Source organism: Schistosoma mansoni, chromosome 1, assembly GCF_000237925.1.
Source record: "Schistosoma mansoni strain Puerto Rico chromosome 1, complete genome".
Lineage (NCBI taxonomy): Eukaryota > Metazoa > Platyhelminthes > Trematoda > Strigeidida > Schistosomatidae > Schistosoma > Schistosoma mansoni.
In genome coordinates, this window is record NC_031495.1 from 39,538,703 (window position 1) to 39,557,569 (window position 18,867).

At 34.6% G+C, this 18,867-nt stretch overlaps 1 protein-coding gene across 1 annotated transcript in view; it reads right to left on the minus strand.

Annotated features, from left to right (window-relative positions):
- Smp_167160 (hypothetical protein) overlaps positions 1-18,867 on the minus strand; it is a gene marked incomplete at its 5' end in the record, with an annotated part of 35,850 nt that overhangs the window by 12,120 nt on the left and 4,863 nt on the right. Inside the window, 7 exons of the mRNA XM_018794378.1 lie at positions 532-633; positions 4,640-4,755; positions 6,171-6,276; positions 8,191-8,334; positions 8,937-9,022; positions 9,947-10,079; positions 11,329-11,705. Coding sequence (XP_018648796.1) covers positions 532-633; positions 4,640-4,755; positions 6,171-6,276; positions 8,191-8,334; positions 8,937-9,022; positions 9,947-10,079; positions 11,329-11,705 — 1,064 coding nt within the window. The remainder of the gene's footprint in view (positions 1-531; positions 634-4,639; positions 4,756-6,170; positions 6,277-8,190; positions 8,335-8,936; positions 9,023-9,946; positions 10,080-11,328; positions 11,706-18,867) is intronic.

The window sequence follows — 18,867 nt, forward strand, 5'->3', positions numbered from 1 at the left end:
AATTTTGTTTAATAACAAGTACATGAATTGATACTTTACTAACAATAACTAAATATCGCATCGGTGTATTTAATGCTTTTTACCATGTCTGTTCATAATTTTGACACTTTTACAACTTGAGAACATTTTTTTATTTGTGACTATATACATATCATGGTGTTTCTATCATATGTTTAATTGTTTTTCTTAATTCAGGAAAAAGGGTAATTACTGAAAACATGAAATACGTGGACTTCAAATGAAGGATAAAATAAACTCGAGATTTTGTTGTTTTAAGGTTTGTTTTATTTAGCCAAACGGAAGCATTTTTTTTATCAAAAAGTGACATCAACTAGAAAGCAAATAAAACAGATACTTTTCCAAGTTCAAGAAGCCACAATACTGTATCTATAATTAAAACAGGAACACGGAAAGCATAAAAATGTTTAGACACAAATTGAGCATTCTAAGAATACTTTTTTTTATCCCAGACGTTTTATATAATCATGGATAATTGCCTTGTTCCTTACGTGATTGAATGTGAGATCTTACCCGAGTTCTCTTACTTCGAGACTCAACAGCACTCTGTAATGATGCACAAGATTTCTCGATATGATTTATGGCTTCTCGTTCTGTTAGAAACTTTTGTTGAATCTGTTGACAAACGAAAACAACAATAAAAAAAACAATGCAACTGTCGATTAAAACAATGGTTGTCTAGGCAAGAAATTAACTCCGGTTCATTGTAAAACATTATGTATTTTCGGTTTGAAATCAAAAATATTTCATACTAGTGTTTGAATACCTGGAAAATAACCCCTTTAAAACGATTCTTTAGGTAGTGGCCAAATTTATGGTTTAGTTTAGCGTCGATTAAATATTAAATAATCTCTTTGGAATATGAACTTTTATATTAGTCTGTTTACTTGACTCTGGTTGCACTCTATCGATCCCTCTGCACTGCCGCCACTAGCAAATGTAAGTCTTGGTGTTAGGTAGTTGAAGGTAGTCTGAAGGAAAACTTAAACATAAGTTCTATCTTAGTTTGTATTCACCACCAGTATTTCTCTGTTATCGTTGACAAAGCGATATTACCCTATGGATTTGAACTGCACTATTCAGCATCAAGTGTATACCACAATAATTAAAAAGCCTAAGTAAATTTTTCAGCCGATGCATTTACTGAGAACCCAGAACTCGGATTTTCTGTCTAGAGTAGTGGAATTGATTGAGCATTTTGTGGTTCCAGATATCCTGAGAATAATAGAATGTAATTTGGGGAATTTCAAATGACTGTCTTCAAATATTTAATATATTCCATTGAGCTGTCGAATGATTTAAACTCCCCCTGTAGCTCTTCTAGAGTTACTGCTGGTCCCAAGCCCGAGTAAACGAGAAGGGTTGAGCATGTGGTTAGCCACCCCATCCCGTAGAAAAACTAACTCACTAAAAAAACACTAACCAGGAAAAATAATTCAAACGTTCTAAACTCTACCCTGGAAGTTGAAGGAAGAATTATGGCGCCTCATGATGAAAGCCAAGATTTTTCGGAAGTCATGAGGCCGATGCCCCTTCTAACAACCAGAGCAACACTCTCTATAGGTACACGGAACGTCCGGACAATGTAAGAGACCAGGAAGACCATTCAAATAGCACTGGTAATGAGGAGATACAAATTGGCAGTACTTGGAATCAGCGAAACCCATTAGACACAAGCTGGACAACAAAGGCTAGGTACAGGAGAGATGCTGCTGTACTTCGGTCACGAAGGAGAAAATGCTCTACACACTCAAGGAGTTGATCTAATGCCGTCCAGAGAAGCACGAAATGCACTTGTAGGATGGGAATCTCATGGATCCAGAATTATCAAAGCATCATTCGAAACAAAGAAGGAGGGGATCACAATGAATGTTATCCAATGTTATGCACCCACAAATGATAGTGACAACGACGATAAAAATCAGTTCTACTGGAGGCTGCAATCAATTATAGATTAGTGCTGAAGGGAGGACCTCACCATCCTGATGGGAGATCTAAATGCTAAAGTTGGAGTGGACAACACAGGATATGAAGATATAGTGGGATGACATGGACTGGGAGAGAGAAATGAAGATGGGGAGAGGTTTGCAAATTTATGTGCATTCAACAAATTGGTTATAGGTGGCACGATATTTCCACACAAACGCATACACAAAGCTACATGGATCTCACCGGACCACGTCACAGAGAATCAGATAGATCATATTTGTATCACTAAAAAATTCTGAAGGACAATGGAACATGTGAGAACAAGGAGAGGAGCCGATATAGCTTCAGATCACCACCTGGTTGTGGCCAAGATGAAACTGAAGCTAAAGAAACACTGGACATCTGGACAAACAGCATTACAAAGGTTCAATACAGCCTTCCTTTGAGATACTAACATACTCAACGAATCCAAGATAACTTTCAACAACAGGTTCCAAGATTTACAGGATCTACTGAAAGAACAACAAACTACGATGGAGAACAACTGGAAAGGGATTAAAGAAGCACTATTTTCAACGTGTTAGGAGGTTCTGGGTGGCAAGAAGCATCATAAAAAGGAATTGATCTTTATGGGAACCCTGCACAAGATTGAAGAAAAGAAGAACAAGAAGACAGCAATGAACAACAGTCGAACACGAACAGAGCAAGTCAAGGCACAAGCAGAATACGCAGAAGCGAACAAGCAAGTGAAGAAGAGCATTAAAGTCGACAAGCAGAAATACATGGGTGAACTAGCAACGACAGTGGAAAAATCTTCAAGAGAAGGGAATATGAAACAACTATATGATACAACGAAGAAGCTAGCGGGCAGATATAGTAAACGAGAGAGACCAGTCAAGGACAAAGAAAGAAAGACAATCGCGGAGACTCAAGAACAGAGGAAAAGATGGGCAGAATACTCTGAGGAACTGCTGAATAGTACAGCCCCATTGAATCCACCGGACATCGAAGAAGCACACACAGACCTTCCTATATCTGTCACTTCACCAAAGATCGAAGAATTCAAGATAGACATCACATAAATCAAGAATGGGAAAGCGGCAGGACCTGACAATATAGTAGCCAAATCACTGAAGTCAGACATTGAAGTAACTGCAAACATGCTTCATGTTCTATTCAAGAAGATTTGGGAAGAAGAACAAGTGCCAACGGACTGGAAAAAAGACCTCATTAAGATACCAAAGAAAGGTGACTTGGGCAAATGTGAGAGTTACAGGGGCACCACACTGTTGTCAGTACCAGGAAATGTTTTCAACAGAGTGTTGCTCAACCGGGTGAAAGACGCAGTAGACGCCCAACTTCAAAATCAACAGGCTGGATTCCGTAAGGATCGATCGTGCACAGACCGAATTGCGACAGTACGGGTCATCTTTGAACAATCAATTGAGTGGAATTCGTCACTATACATCAACGTCATTGACTATGAGAAGGCGTTTGATGGTGTGGACAGGAGAACATTATGGAAACTTCTTCGACACTATAGTGTTACTGAGGTGATTGTCAACATTATCCAGAACTCATACGACGGACTACAGTGCAAAGTTATGCATGGAGGACAGCTGACAGATGTATTTCAAGTGAGAACCGGAGTCAAACAAAGGCTGTCTACTCTCCCCCTTCCTCTTTCTTCTAGTGATTGACTGGATTATGAAAACCTCAACATCTGAGGGGAAGCACGGAATACAATGGACATCTCAGAACCAATAAAACGATCTGAACTTCGCAGATGACCTAATCCTCCTATCTCATACACACGAACAAATACAGGTGAAGACAGCAAACGTAGCAGCAGTCTCTGCGTCCATTGGCCTCAACATATACAAAGGAAAAAGCAAGATCCTCAAATTCAACACAGAGAGCTCCAACCCAATCACAATTGATGGAGAAACTCTGGAAGAGGTGTAAACATTCACGTACCTGGGAAGCATCATTGATGAACAAAGAGGGTCGGATGCAGATGTGAAGGCGAGGATTGACGAAGCAAGTACAGCATTTCTACAACTGAAGAATATATGGGACTCAAAACAACTGTCAACTAACTTCAAAGTGAGAATCATCAATACGAACGTCAAGACAATCCTACCGTACGGAGCTGAAACGTGGAGAACTACCACAACTATTGTCAAGAGTGTAAAAGTATGTGAAGACAGTTGTCTCTGCAAAATACTCAACATTCACTGGCCGGATACCATCAGCAACAGCCTTCTGTGGGAGAGGACAAACCAGCTTCCAGCTGAATAGAAAACTAGGAAAAGACGTTGGAAGTGAACCGGACATACATTAAGGAAATCACCAAACTGTACCACAAGGCAAGCCCTAACTTGGAATCCGGAAGGGAAGTGGAAAAGAGGAAGGCTAAAGGACACATTACGCCGGGAAATAGAAGCAGATATTAAAAGGATGATTGTTAACTGGAAAGAACTGGAAAGGATCGTCCAGGACAGAGTTGGATGGTGAATGCTTGTGTGCGGCCTATGCTCCTCGACGAGGGGTAACAGGTGTAAGTAAGTATCGAATGATGTAACCAACCTTTTGTGTTGCAGATTCGATTAATAGAATTCATTTCGTATTTTGGTCTTGTACTAGAAACTGTTTGACTGTTGAGAAATCTACTACTTAAAGGCAATCTTACTTTACGAGTAGCTTCTGAGCCCGAGCTACGTGCAGCCATTGCTATTATTCTTTTAGTGCTCTTGTCAACTAATTGAAATAGAGAATATTTTCGCGTTTCTTCAGAAACACTGGCACCTATAAATGGTAATGAAAATAAGAACAATAATGCTAATAAAATTCTTGTGTTAAATGTAATTTGTATTATTATGTATAATAATGGCTAGTTTATAATAAGTTTACTCATAAATTAAACAGATACTCTATTTAAACAAATACAAGATTTCTGATATATACATTCAACGGCACAGCTATTATAAGCCAACTGTTTACCATTAATTAATTCGTAAACACAGAGGAGTAAACACTTTGTTGTTACTTTATCAAATTGTGAAAGTTACAGTTTTAGATGAATTATGATTTCGCAGGATGGATTACATGTTGTAGAATAAAGAAGGGCTAACACTTTAGGTTCAAAATTTTGTAAACTCGTAAAGCATACTTAAAACCAGTAAACGTAATTGGTCTCGTGACAATCATATACGTGTACACTTTTGGACAACTATAATCTATGTACTAGGAACTAGTACATAATTTCATACAAAATGACATTATAAGTTTTAAAGCTTCTTAGTTGCATCCTAAGATTAGATGTCATACCTTGCATAAATACAGTTATTTAGGTGTTAAGAGATAGTCCACGACATAAATATTGTCAAAATATTCACAATGTTCAATGATTATATGTTCTACACAATTACTTAAGTGAATTCTTATTACATTCATTTTACACCTTCGTTATAATGTGTAGTTTAAAAATGAACAGCTGATATCATGTTATAACGTACCCCCTGAATAACAACAGTTGATATTTTTATAATACAATATGACTTTAGTTCTGAAGCTAAAACTATGTTCAACCGTATAATCGGTGGAGTTAAAAATTGAATAGTATATACGGACATCAAAATTATTATAGTTTAGTAAATGACAATTAGTGCTTGATCGTTTTGTTCCTCGTGGAAAAAAATTGATTTCTGTATAATTTCTGACGAAAGTGTCTCTCCGTTCAAATATTTCATAGGTCTGTAAGGATAAATAAAATTGTTATATTCGGAATTAATGCTTGATTACGGTATATGAGGTAAGTGCTGATACTAGATAAACACCAGCTTCCTTGAGGTTTCAGATGGTCCGAAGGCACAAGATCTAAAGTTGTTAGAATTATTCGATGGTAGCTTTCCACTAAAAAAGGAGTCGAAATTCAACCATTCACCTTTTGAACTTCAGTCGATTTAAGTTATACCCAATTGATTGTCTATTGTCATAAGTGATCCTAGTCTCTTTTTTGATATGGTTGTTTTGTTTCAAAACACTGATCCGTTCGTGATATTCTCATTATATATTCATATTTAACTACAAATATTTAAAATCTAGCTGTTTGACAGTCGATCGTGTAAAAATTTGTTTAGATATAATATAATATTATATTAAAAAGAAAAATGTAACTATAAGATACATGTAAGTGTTAAACAATTTGAATGAATACTTACAAATCTCTTTCCATCGTTTGACTTCATTCACGTCATAGGCTAATTGATCAAAGTTGTTGAACATCTGCGTAGTTGCTAAACAGTCTGGATGATTTATTGGTGTCACCTATATATCAAACAAAAAATAGTTGTATATATAATTTTTTGACTGATGTCGTGTTTATGATGACTACTTACTTACTGTATAAACATTTTCATACAGTCACATCATGACACAAAAACCATAGACTCGTTACTAATTAGCTTTAATATACTCGAACAAATATTCTGATACAGAACTGTGACATATAGAGTAGTTAGTTCATAGTAGATTTTAGATAAAAACTAACCTATCCTATAAAAAATGAATATTTAACATGATAAATTTTGTGTTTACTTACAATATATTTTAAATCTTAAATGTTGTATTCAATTTCCCACAACAAGAATTCAAGATATCGACGCTATATTATTGAGTAAAGGCTAATTACTAATATGTCTCGTCTACGTTTACATATAAATCTATACTAGAATATTTCATGAAAAACGGAGTAGAGGCTGAGAATAATATTAACCAATGAATAAAAGATACTTATACAAAGGAATAGTAGAAGAAATCCTTTGGAATCTGTATAATGTACCACAAACTATATATATTATAAAGGATTTTCTCCCAACAACTTTTAATTGTCATATACAGGTTATCAACAAGGATAAAGTCCGTATTATTTGTTATTCTAATAGATGAATGCCACAAACGTTTTCAAAATCCTTACTTGTTGTAATTTGACTAGAAATTATAATTAGGTCACAAGGCAGACAGATTCAAAATTAAGTTTAAAAAGAATAGTATAACAGCAGGGTATGTGTTACTGATTTCCCAAGTAAATAAATTCAATGAATTAATGACTGGACGGAAGTTTTGTTTTATAACACATCTACCATATTAACTCTCAAACAATATCAATACAAATAGATAGGTGGATGAATAATAGGTTTAAGTGAATAATGCCGATAGTTTATACTACTGTGTAGTTTCGTTTTATCAATAGACATTTGACGTAGAAGCAGGAAAATTCATTTAGAACATTTATGGAGGGCATACATTACTTTCTGAAGTTAAAAAACATGAAATTACTTCAGTCAGAAATACTTTTGTCAGAGAATCTAATTTATCACAAAGCAATGTATGAGTAAAAATCCATGTAGCATTTTACTTAAAAAATACATTTTTATTTATAAACAACAGTTTTCATTTTCTTATGACCAATATTACTTATTGATAGATAATTGAATGATTGTAGCCCTCAATTGCCCTGATACAGTCAAGAGTAGGGAGATTCAGTCCTCGCTCTCCAAATGCTCTCACACGGCCACGCGTATAAAGCCACTGCCATGGAAGTCCTGATCGCTGCCTTCTCATGGCGGGAGTATTGTTTACGAAATCGAGAGAACGAGAAGCAAATATCTGGAGCTTTGACCGGGTCATTAGTTATGGAAGATCCACATAGGGGAGTTGGAAAACCCTGATTCCAAATTAACGATGCACAAAGGCCCCAGGATTCTGAGGGAATAAAAGGCGTACGAACCTATTGTTGATCACCGGTTACCGTGGGACTGCATATCCTAACGTTGCTCCACTGTCTGATGGATCAGATCTCCAGGTGAAAGACTCGGGGAGTGGCCTTCTAGGAAAGTCACCTGCTTCAATTTGAGGGTCCGGTTGGTATACCAGCCCTCACACAAATCGAATGATTTGTGTTGTGCATATATCTTTGGCAACTCATTGTACCAATGTTTATGTGTTTAAATAATAAATAAATATTTGAAAAAAGTAATCTCTTTAAAATACAAAAATAATTAATTGCTAGAAATGAAAGTATTAAATCAGCTGACTGCAAACATACACTATTTTTTCTAGTCTGAATAATATGAGTGTTAAGTGGGTTTTTTAAGCTTCAGTCAAACGACATGAACGAGAACCAATTAATGGATATAACAGATTACTTATATAAATATTTACTCTTGTATACAAACTCACATCTTTCAATAATTCAAACAGTTGTTTTAGCTTAACTAATCTTTGAACAGGTTTAATTAATTCATCATTTAAAGTCAATATATTTGGACGTTCACTTTGTAGATTTTTGAAACCAAGCACTGAAAACGCTTGAATTTCTGGATTCTGAAAAAAAAACAGTCATTTGAATACACAGATAAAATAACTGAACTAATTTTCTATCGTTTCATAGGTATATCACAACCTCCTCCCAAAAAGAAACAGAAGTATAAGTGTAACTTGAATTGATGTTGAACTTTGTTTAGTAGATTATGTTCAATTGTTATAGTATTTTTTAGTTGTTCATGAAACTTTACAAACTTTCCATATTAAGCTCTGTGCTACCGATTCATTTACACTATGGTAACTAGTTATTTTTCTAATAACTGATAAACTATGGATCTTACTGTGTTACATTTTAGTGGGTTATTTTCATGTATTGATTTGTAAGGACGTCAAATATTATACGACATAATACAAGTTTTTAAAACGCGGTTGTTTTATAACCTATATATAGCATTAGATAGTTCACAATTTCTATGTCAATCTTTTATCAAAAATACGACTTATGGTATAAATCAATTCTCTCATCGAAACTCAAACACATAATTGAATTGTTACACAATACATGTTGAAGGATTGTGTTTTTAATTTATTTATGAGACTCAAAAAGAGAACAAATGTTACTAATCAATATATCGATCAATGAATAACAGTAATTAACTAACCTTTGTGGAAGCATCTACTGAAAAATTTAAGATATACGTCTTCAATGCTTCATTCATAGATAATCTGAACGAATTTATACATGTAGCTAATTAAAAAAAATGCAGAAGTTGTATCCACAGCCGCATACAAAAAAATCAATTATCTTAGTTAACTGTTTTGACCAACATATACATGCATATGCAAATATATATATATATATATATATATATATATCACATGTAGTAAGGCTGCGTATAAAAACATTATCTTATTATAAGTTTAGCTAATAGATATAAACTGCACATATAATCTCAGTCAACAATAGTTAGCCTAAAAACGCTAACTCAGGTAATGGAAACATAATATTTCTGAATCAACAAATCATTCCAACTATCTTCATGTTAATTTTCATACTTCCAAAAATAATTTTAAACATCGATTTATTCATTAATATCCTAGTCTTTGTGCTTGTCGTGTAAACAAGTATTACACATTACGAGACTATTACATGACCTTTTACTGGTATCATGATCTTCTTTATGCATTCAACAATTATATATATATATATATGTACACTTCAGATAAATACCAAGCTATATGTGTTTAAAAAAGCTCCTGGAGTTGAATGAAATCCGAGAACCTAGTCATTATTCTCTTTAAACGGTATAAACGATTTCCGCTAATATAATTTTCGGCTTTAATGATAAAAAAAGTACGAAGATAAACCTGGTAAATTTTCTTCAGCTGCTCCCTATAGTTTTTCTCAACAAAGTGATAAGATCAAAACGGTTTCATCATAACGTATGCTCACAGGAATGAATTCATTTGTTTTACATTTGTAAGCCTACTATAAAATTACCGTAATCACTGCAAGGATTATCCCAAATGCCTATAACATGACAGTATCTGAAGTATATATTTTATTGACAATGTTGTATTACACATTCAGCTGTTGTGAAGATATAACATTTCCAAATCGGGTAATTTTAAATAAGATATATAAAAATACATGTGCTAACTAACATCTTACCGATACAAGCATTACCAAGTTGGTCATTAGTATATTTAGATATTTCTTTTTGTAACGCCATTGAAATATCATCAGAAACACGTACCAATTGATCCAAATTTCCCAATAATGAATATCGATTAGATTCAGTAACCTGATTTTGTATACACATACAGTGGAGAGGTAAATCACTGTTTTGCTCGGTGAAAATTTGTTGAATTGACACTAAAGTAATGATCTAGGGAGTAGATTTCACACTTAATATTCGAGAACTTATTCCCAATGAAAGTTTATGTTTATATATACATATGTCTGCTGATTTTTTTAACAAGGAGACTAGCAAATATTTACTAGATCAATAACCTGTAAAGAATTAGGCTTAATTCACCTGTGATCGGAGAGCTTCATTATGATAGATAACTGAATGGAGTTTCCACTAATGAACGTGTTCTCATCTAAACTGTATCAATTTGATCATTTTTAATATCTATTCAACTCAACTTCAAAATACAAATAAGCGGTATGTTTCGCGTGATTACCACCTCTAGTTCAGTAATGAAACTTAAAACTGGTAGTGTTACTGTGATTCAGGATACTGTGTCGTAAGAGACTTAAAAATATTAAGTAACTAAAAATTAAGTGTCCAATTGTATTAACTTTGGGCGTAAAATATGCACACAACCATGTTGGCCTAATTATTGTGGTAAAAACACTTAACTTTCTGTGGAATTATTAGTTCCATTTATGGGTAAGATGTCGATTAGCACGTAAAAAATATTAGATAAACTATCATTTTGTCATAAGTTAACCAATTTAGGCGGTTATGCGACCAGATCATTAAAAAAACAGTAAGTTCGATTTATTGTCTGACAATGTGGATTCTCTTTTCTATGGGAAATAGGGGTTTTCAACTTTCCGAGATTTCTTTTAATCAACACAACATATCTTTATTTCTCAGATTGTCTAAAATGAATGTAACTGGTTTTTGCATACATACATGATTTTCTGAAGTTTTTGATATTCAGACGACATTGTAGATAATCTATGCTTAGCAGGTTAGTGTTGTTTTACTAAATTATCGTTTATACTAAAGAAATATATAAAAATATACAACATTCCTTCCAAAATCAAAATAGTTTTGTCAGTACCAGTAACAGCCGTTTTGTTTTTAAAATAGTATGAAGAGAAATAACGACACTAATTGTAAAGTTATTTTGTATAATTTTTGTAACTATTTTTAAGTCCGATGTCCAGAACACCGAAATGAAATCAGGCAATTTCAAATGTGAAGTAATGGATATTCATTCTGCATTGTAATCTCTGATGACGTTTAAAATTGTAATTTTTGGAAAAGTAATAAAAAGATTGTGAACAAAAAACAGGTAAAATAAGCAGTTTATTACCGTTGAACTAACAGAATCAAATGCAATCAAGACATTTTTCATATCTGACACAAAATCAGCTTGCGTTTTCACTAATTCTTTTACTACATGTTTTCTTTGTTTAAATGATGCTGATAATGATGTTGAAGCTGACACAGATCCTGATGTCGATACCGATGAACTTGAAGAAGCAGATGAACTAGGTTTTCTGGATTTACTACTAACATCGTCTTCATTATTTGTAGTTTCCTCAGGTAAAATGAATCCATAACTCAAATTGCAGCTTCTCATTGGTCTGTAATTGATATTATTGTCGGAAAGTTTGCTCACAACTTTTCGACTGTCTATTGTAATTGCTGGTAGACTCAAGCAAAATGAATGCGTTCTCTTTGACAGATCTATAAAACAGTTTTATATAACTATCTTTTAACTGGAAATGAAAATGTCACAGTAATTAAAAATACAATTTCAAACCCAAAACTTGTAACAAATATGCTGAACGCATAAGCAACCTGTGAAACATTATGGTGTAAGCAAAATTCAACTCATATTCTAGTTATGTGACATTTCAAAAGTAGTATATACGAATATATGATGGCGTTTTATGAGAAAACATAGTCATTTCTGGTCAAATACTTCTATTATATAAAACAATAATATTATTAACTTATAAATTGGTTGAATATTTATTGCAATATTATGTAACGTTAACATTATTAGACATCCAACTTTCAATTCAACAGACCGGATACCGTAAGGATCGATAGTGCACCAACCACTTCTTGACACTGTGGATCATTGTGTAGTAACCAATTAAATAAAAGTCATCACTATACATCAACTTCCCTGACTATAAGAAAGTGTTGGACAGTGTAGATCGGCGAAGTGAATGGAACCGTTTTAGACACTGTGCTGTGTCAGGGAAAATCGTCAACGTCATACGGAATTCATACGACAGATTACACTGCAAAGTCGTGAAAGCAGGACATCTGACAGATACGTTCAAAACAAAGATAGGTGTCGGACAAGGTTGCTTACTCTCCTCCATTCTTCTTATTTCCGGTGGTTGACTGGATCATGAAGACCTCCACAATTGAGGAGAAGCACGGAGTAAAATGGACAGTTTGAATGTAACTAAACGATTTGGACTTCGTAGATGACCTAACCCTTCCATCCCATACACATCAACAAATGCAGGTCGAGATAACCAGTGTAGCAGCAGACTCTGGAAAAGGTGAAAACTTTCGAATAGCTGGACAACATCATCGGTGAATAAGGAGGATCTGATGCACACGTAAAGACGAGGATTGACAAAGCAAGTACGATATTCCTGAAACTGAAGAACACATGGAACTCAAGACAACTGTATGCAAGCCAACAACGAATTCAGAATCTTTAATACGAACTTCAAGACAGTTCATTTATATGGAGCTGAAACTTGGAGAACTGCCACAACCATCATCAAAAGGACACAGGTATTTATAAACAGTTGTCGACTCAAGATACTCAATGTTCGTTGGTCGGATACCATCAGCAACAATCTACTGTGAGAGAGAACGAACAAACTCCCATCTGAAGAGGAAAGTAGGAGAACACGTCGGAAGTAGAGATCAAAAGAATGGATGGCAACTGGGAAGGGTGACCGAGGACAGGGTTGGATGGAGAATGGTGGTGGACGACCTACGCTCGTCCAGGAGGGTTAACAGGCATAAGTAAGTAACGTTAAAGAATAATAACCCAACATTTCAGTTGATCAATAAACAAAGTAGAAATCCTTCATACCAGTTGATAGATTTATAATAATTTAAAAAGTACAAGTGCACAATGTGATATTACGTGGTATGTAGCATCTCTGAGTAGTCAACAGTCTCATGTTGTTAAGTTCTCTAATCGGAATGAATAATGTCACTAAGGTTTACGTGTATGTTTTAGAATGCATGACTTCATAACAAAGTATAGTTTGTTGGATATACATTTTCGAAATTCATTGACAATAAGCCGTGTACGCAGCTTTTATTAATCGATGATAGTCAATATCTGTGGTCTACCGGTGAATTTGTGCAAGTTAATTCTGTACGGTGCAATTAGGCATTCGCAGATACCATATCTCCAATTGTTGAATGGGAACGCTGAATCCCATTTCTAAAAGGAAGGGGCAATAAACTTCACTGAAATTACAAAAAACACAGCTGATGAAGGCTAGTCAGTGAAAAAGCTAGGTCCAGAAATTTCTAGGGTCTATCTTCTACTAGACACAATATTTTAAGGAATCTGCTTTCATTGTATTCGTCCAACCGTCTAACATATAAACTTTCTTAGAGAAATATTTTAGAAAGATATTGATTATTTAAAGAAGTTAGCCATTCTTATGAATTTTGTTGGAACAATGAGAAAGGGAGTTGATCTAAAAAATGTGATTTATTTGCGCTATACATTTTGAATAATCTGGTCACACATATAATCATCAAGGCATTTTATCTGAAAATTAATAAAGGTTAGTTAAATAAGAGTTCAAATAAACAAAATAATTATAAATAAAGAGAAGATAATTATAATCGCGTGGAAGGAATAGGCCATAAAATGGTTTAAAGATTACCAGGGTAAATTCAAGGTTGCGACAAGTTGTTACTGTACTCATAAAGAGGGCTTTGATATGCGAATAGCAAAGACTTCTATAAACCCAAGAATTCATACTTGACAGTTTCTATACAAGGTTTTAAAAGGTGTACTAATGTTAGTTCTATCCTGCGTTTTGATTATATGTTTTGCTATCAATGAACATGGTTTACTACTTCCCATTTTCATCAGAGCACTTAGCACCAACTGGTTCTGAAGCCATCTGGACAAATGTTTCATAACTTTTGACTGTGTTTTTCAACGGCACCTACCTATATATTCATGTCCCCAAAAAAGTGTGAACTGATGTGATTGGATGTGACGAGATCGTGTGTGCTATGAACAGATCTATGTAGAATTATAAGCTCAGTTTTTTAATCACGATCAATTTAGCAAAGTAATATATTTACTCAATGACTGCGTTTATTTTTGGTCTCCAAGCCATACTGTTTGATTCTAATCTAAATAGTAAACAGTTATAAACCCTATTCTTTGCAGAAGAATTAAAGTGACGGTTTTGAGTTAACTGACGTTACACCTATTTATATCTAGGTTAACCAAAAGTCTACGGAACGATCGTGAGCAGTGGTGAGCAACAAAAGCAAAAAAAGGAAAAACGCAGTCCGCTGCAGACGGCACCAGACAACTCTTAAGACTAATAAAAGAAACCGGAATTTAGAAGTCATTCGTAGGTGATGTAATCTCGGAAAAAGATGAGACTCTTATCTGCTCTCAGCCCAGACGTTTAGAACGATGGGTGGAACACTTTAAAGAACAGTTTAGCTGGCTTTCAGCTACTCTACAGTTACCGACCGTTCCCAAACAGTCTGAATGGAACATTGAAGTAGGTCCTCCAACTCTAGCTGAAGTTCGAAAGGCCATAGATAGTCTGAAACGAGGAAGAACAGCTGGTCCTGATGGATTGGCTCCAGAGGTCTTTAAATTTGGTGGTCCAATTTTAGCGATTAGGTTGACTAATATTTTAGCTAAAATCTGGAAGTACAAATATATAAGAAGGGGTCAAAATCATCCTGTGATAACCATAGAGGGATTAGTTTGACTAATATAGCATCTAAATTATTGACCTCAATAATTATCGGGCGCTCAACAAAGACTCGTGAACTACAAACACGAGAAAATCAAGATGGCTTCAGACATGGTTGTGGCTGCATCGAAAACATATTCACCATTCTCCAGACCTTAGGACACAGGCATGCTTACTGACGTCAGAGGATGACGGCTTCCCTTGGCTTAAAGGAAGCATTTGACTCTGTAAACCAAGAGGTCCTGTGGCAGTGTCTGTCATTGAAAGGTGAACCTCAGAAGTACATAAACCTTGTGAAGGCTCTTTACTCGATCACTACTAGTCAAGTGAGAGCTTATGGTGAACTGTCTTCTGATTTTACAACCTCAAGTGGTGTCCGTCAAGGCTGTCTACTATCCCCATTTTTGTTTAACTTCATCATAGACATACAACTGGAAATAACTCTCTCGTCGACTGAATTTTCAGGAATTGATCTCCTTACAGGAGGTCCACTAATCGACTTAGATTAAGCAGATGACGTAACCTTGTTTGGTGAAGTCGCTGATAAAATGCAGAGTATTTTGGTAGCATTGAGAAACAATGCTAGGATGTTTGAGATACGTTTCTCCGCCTCTAAATTCAAAGTTTTGCTTCAGAACTGGACTGCGTGAACACCTGAACTAAGGATAGGGAGTGAAGTAGTCCAACACGTCGACAACTTCACTTATCTTGGAAGTCTGATCAGCCCTAATGGGTTGGTGTCTGACGAAATCTCAGCACGGATTCAAAAAGCTTGTTTGGCTTTTGCCAACTTACGTCACCTATGGCGAAGGCGAGATATCTGTCTATCAATTAAGAGACGAGTATACTGAGCAGCAGTTCGTTTTGTTCTAGTTTACGGCTGTGAAACATGGCCATTAAGAGTAGAAGATACTCGTAAGTTACTAGTATTCGACCACAGATGTCTGAGAAATGTTGCTCGTATCTGTCGAGATCACTGGGCAAGTAATAGTGAGGCTAGATACAGGGTATTAGGGAATGATTGTAAATCAGTTGATGAGGTCATGAATCTTCACCAACTGAGGTGGTTGAGCCACGTGTTACGTATTCCTGAACACCGATTACCACGACGCGCAATGCTGACTAGTATTGGAAATGGTTGGAAGAAGGTGAGGGGTGGTCAAACCAAAACATGGCATCAGTGCTTAAAGTCACTATCCTCTAGTCTGAGTCATGTTAGTAGATGTAGACTAATTGGTCGGGGTCCACGTGACAGTCGTAACTAATGGTTGGATACTCTGTGTGACATGGCTCAGAATCGATTACAACGGTGTAAGTTTATACACTCTTTATCTTCCCTTAAACCTTGAGATAAAATTGCTTTATATCTGTGTTTCTTCCTGTACTATATCTATATATGAAATCTTTCTTTCATATATTGCCACCATTAAATTAACTACTTCTATGAATTCGGTGTTCATCTTGTTCTGCTAATGAGGTGTAGCAACTTGGACCGATGCATATATGTGCCTGGTTTCCCGTTGTAGATGACTGACTATTTATAGACTTTAACGAGCAACCGATTGATATCAATGGTTCAATAGGCGGTTTTGTGTTTTAATAAACCATGCCTATAATAAGTATTCTTTGTGTCTTCTTTAGGATACGCTTTACCAAACCTCACTTTTATCTTAGAGGACGGGATCTGTGTAAATTTGGATATTCAGCAGTTAAATTTGCTTTTCTATAAACTGACCGCTTTATAGCTCTGTCATCTCTTCTTTTAAAAAGTATGTCTAAAAAGGAAAACCGGTAATTATTTCATTTTTCATAGATAAAAACGATATCATTTTGCAGGTAATTGAGTAACTTAGGTCGTACAACAATTCAGTATGATTATGAGCGGATATGAATGGTAAACAGTAATGTAATCGAGGATGATCATCATCAGATATCAAGACCCACGTTATATTATTGTTAAGATTTTCAAGTCTCTTATTAATGATATCTTTAAAACTACATCCTTCAGCCTCTGTTTGCATGGCAGTTCTCTAAATAGATACCACGATATTCCCTGTAAATATATTTTTCGCAATCTTTTGAGTATTTTAAGTGAGTAGCTGTGCACTCAGTTTTCAGTGGAAACAAAATTACTCAGTGAGATGCAAATACGTCTCGTTGATTAGTCTTAGTAAGGATAAGATTACTTTTGGGATAAAACTGTAAGCTACACTCTTCATGAGGTTATTAAGCAACAAAGATGATAAATAATTAATGAATTCATTTGGGAGAGAATAAGATGCGAATTGTCCACTTACTTCACTTTAAAAATTAACAGAACCAAGTTGATAGATAAAAAATACACTTTTATGTTGCGTACAAAATAACTGTAATAGTATTTTAAGCAGAGATAAGTAGTGGCCACTGATGAAATTCAGTTCGGACTGACCCTACTGAGTTTGTTCAAAATATTGTGAAGTATTTTTTATTATTATTTCAAAGAGTATTTCCTAGTTTTTATGTAAATATATTACAATAAGATTATACAAATACCAAGCTAAAAAATACACTAATTATTTGATATATAATCCTGGATAACTGCATAATACCTTATCAGCTTTTTTCAACAGTTCCAAATGTTTCTGCAAAAGACTTTGTGTCCAGGTCATGGGGTGTCATCCAAACGGTGGTGAAGTTAGTTAACCGAGAAATTCATTAACACTTAGTGTATCGTTTAAAGATAACACTGATAAAAATCATGAAATAAAGGTTATAGAAAATATCAAACATGTAGTAAATTAAATTACTTTATCCCCATAACTTTGAAGTTAAAAATTCAATCACTTCAATATGTATAACGTAAAATGATTCACTGTTATACTTCAGTTTACTCTGTTATCTTCTTTGCTTTTAGTGCGATATATACATAATGAAGTCTTTCATTTATGCCATCATTATGTTTAACTAAAACTCATAGAATAATCATAAACACCAGAAACTTTAATACATTAATTGCTTCACATATAGATGAATCATCTCATTTTTATATTGTGAACCGGAGGACAACTTTATTAGCTCTGATGAACCAGTGACCGATTGGAAAATTTTTGTTTTCTTTGGGTGCACTAACCTATGGCTAGAGTGTTGGGAAAATACAATGGAATTTCCTACTAGTGTTAGTTAAACGTTCTACATATGCTATGTAATTATAAATATCCAACTGGATTTGTATTGAAAAGAAAACATATACAACAGTAACAATCCTAATGTTTAGTAAAATAATGTACATCAAATAACCCTTAATGACTTATTGACAAAAGATATTTTGTTACATCATTGTATGTCCTGATTATTTTAGAAGCTTCATGATATATTGTCTGCTTTATCGTACATCAGCTGTATGTATTCACGTGTCCTTTTTTAATGAATGATGAGCTTTAATTTTCAAAATACTTCTGATTAGGTCAGCAACATCAATAAGATCTCGTAAATTTTTAGTCGTTCTTCTTATATATTCTATCCGACTTGAATTCACAGCTTCACTTATCCAATTACAACAGTTTGGATGCGATTGATTGTTTACTATGTAATCGATGACAATCATCCGTTGCTTCTGCTACTTTTAGTTAGTGTATAATATCTTGGAGTTTTTATACTTAGTGCTCTGGATATTAATACATCCATCGTCTTTGTTGTTTTGCACGCGGAAAATGTTTGATGAGAGTTTAATACTATATTGGTGAAATCGAAATAAACTTAACATATAAGAATTATTGTTCTTCCGATAAGATAAAATTCGAGAATTTGAATTTAGAAGGATGTCTATGTTCTCAGTGAAAAAAAAACACAGTGCAGATGATGGGGACAAAAGAAGCCAAACCTTAAACCTTGTTTTCTAAGTTTCATAGAATTCAAAATGA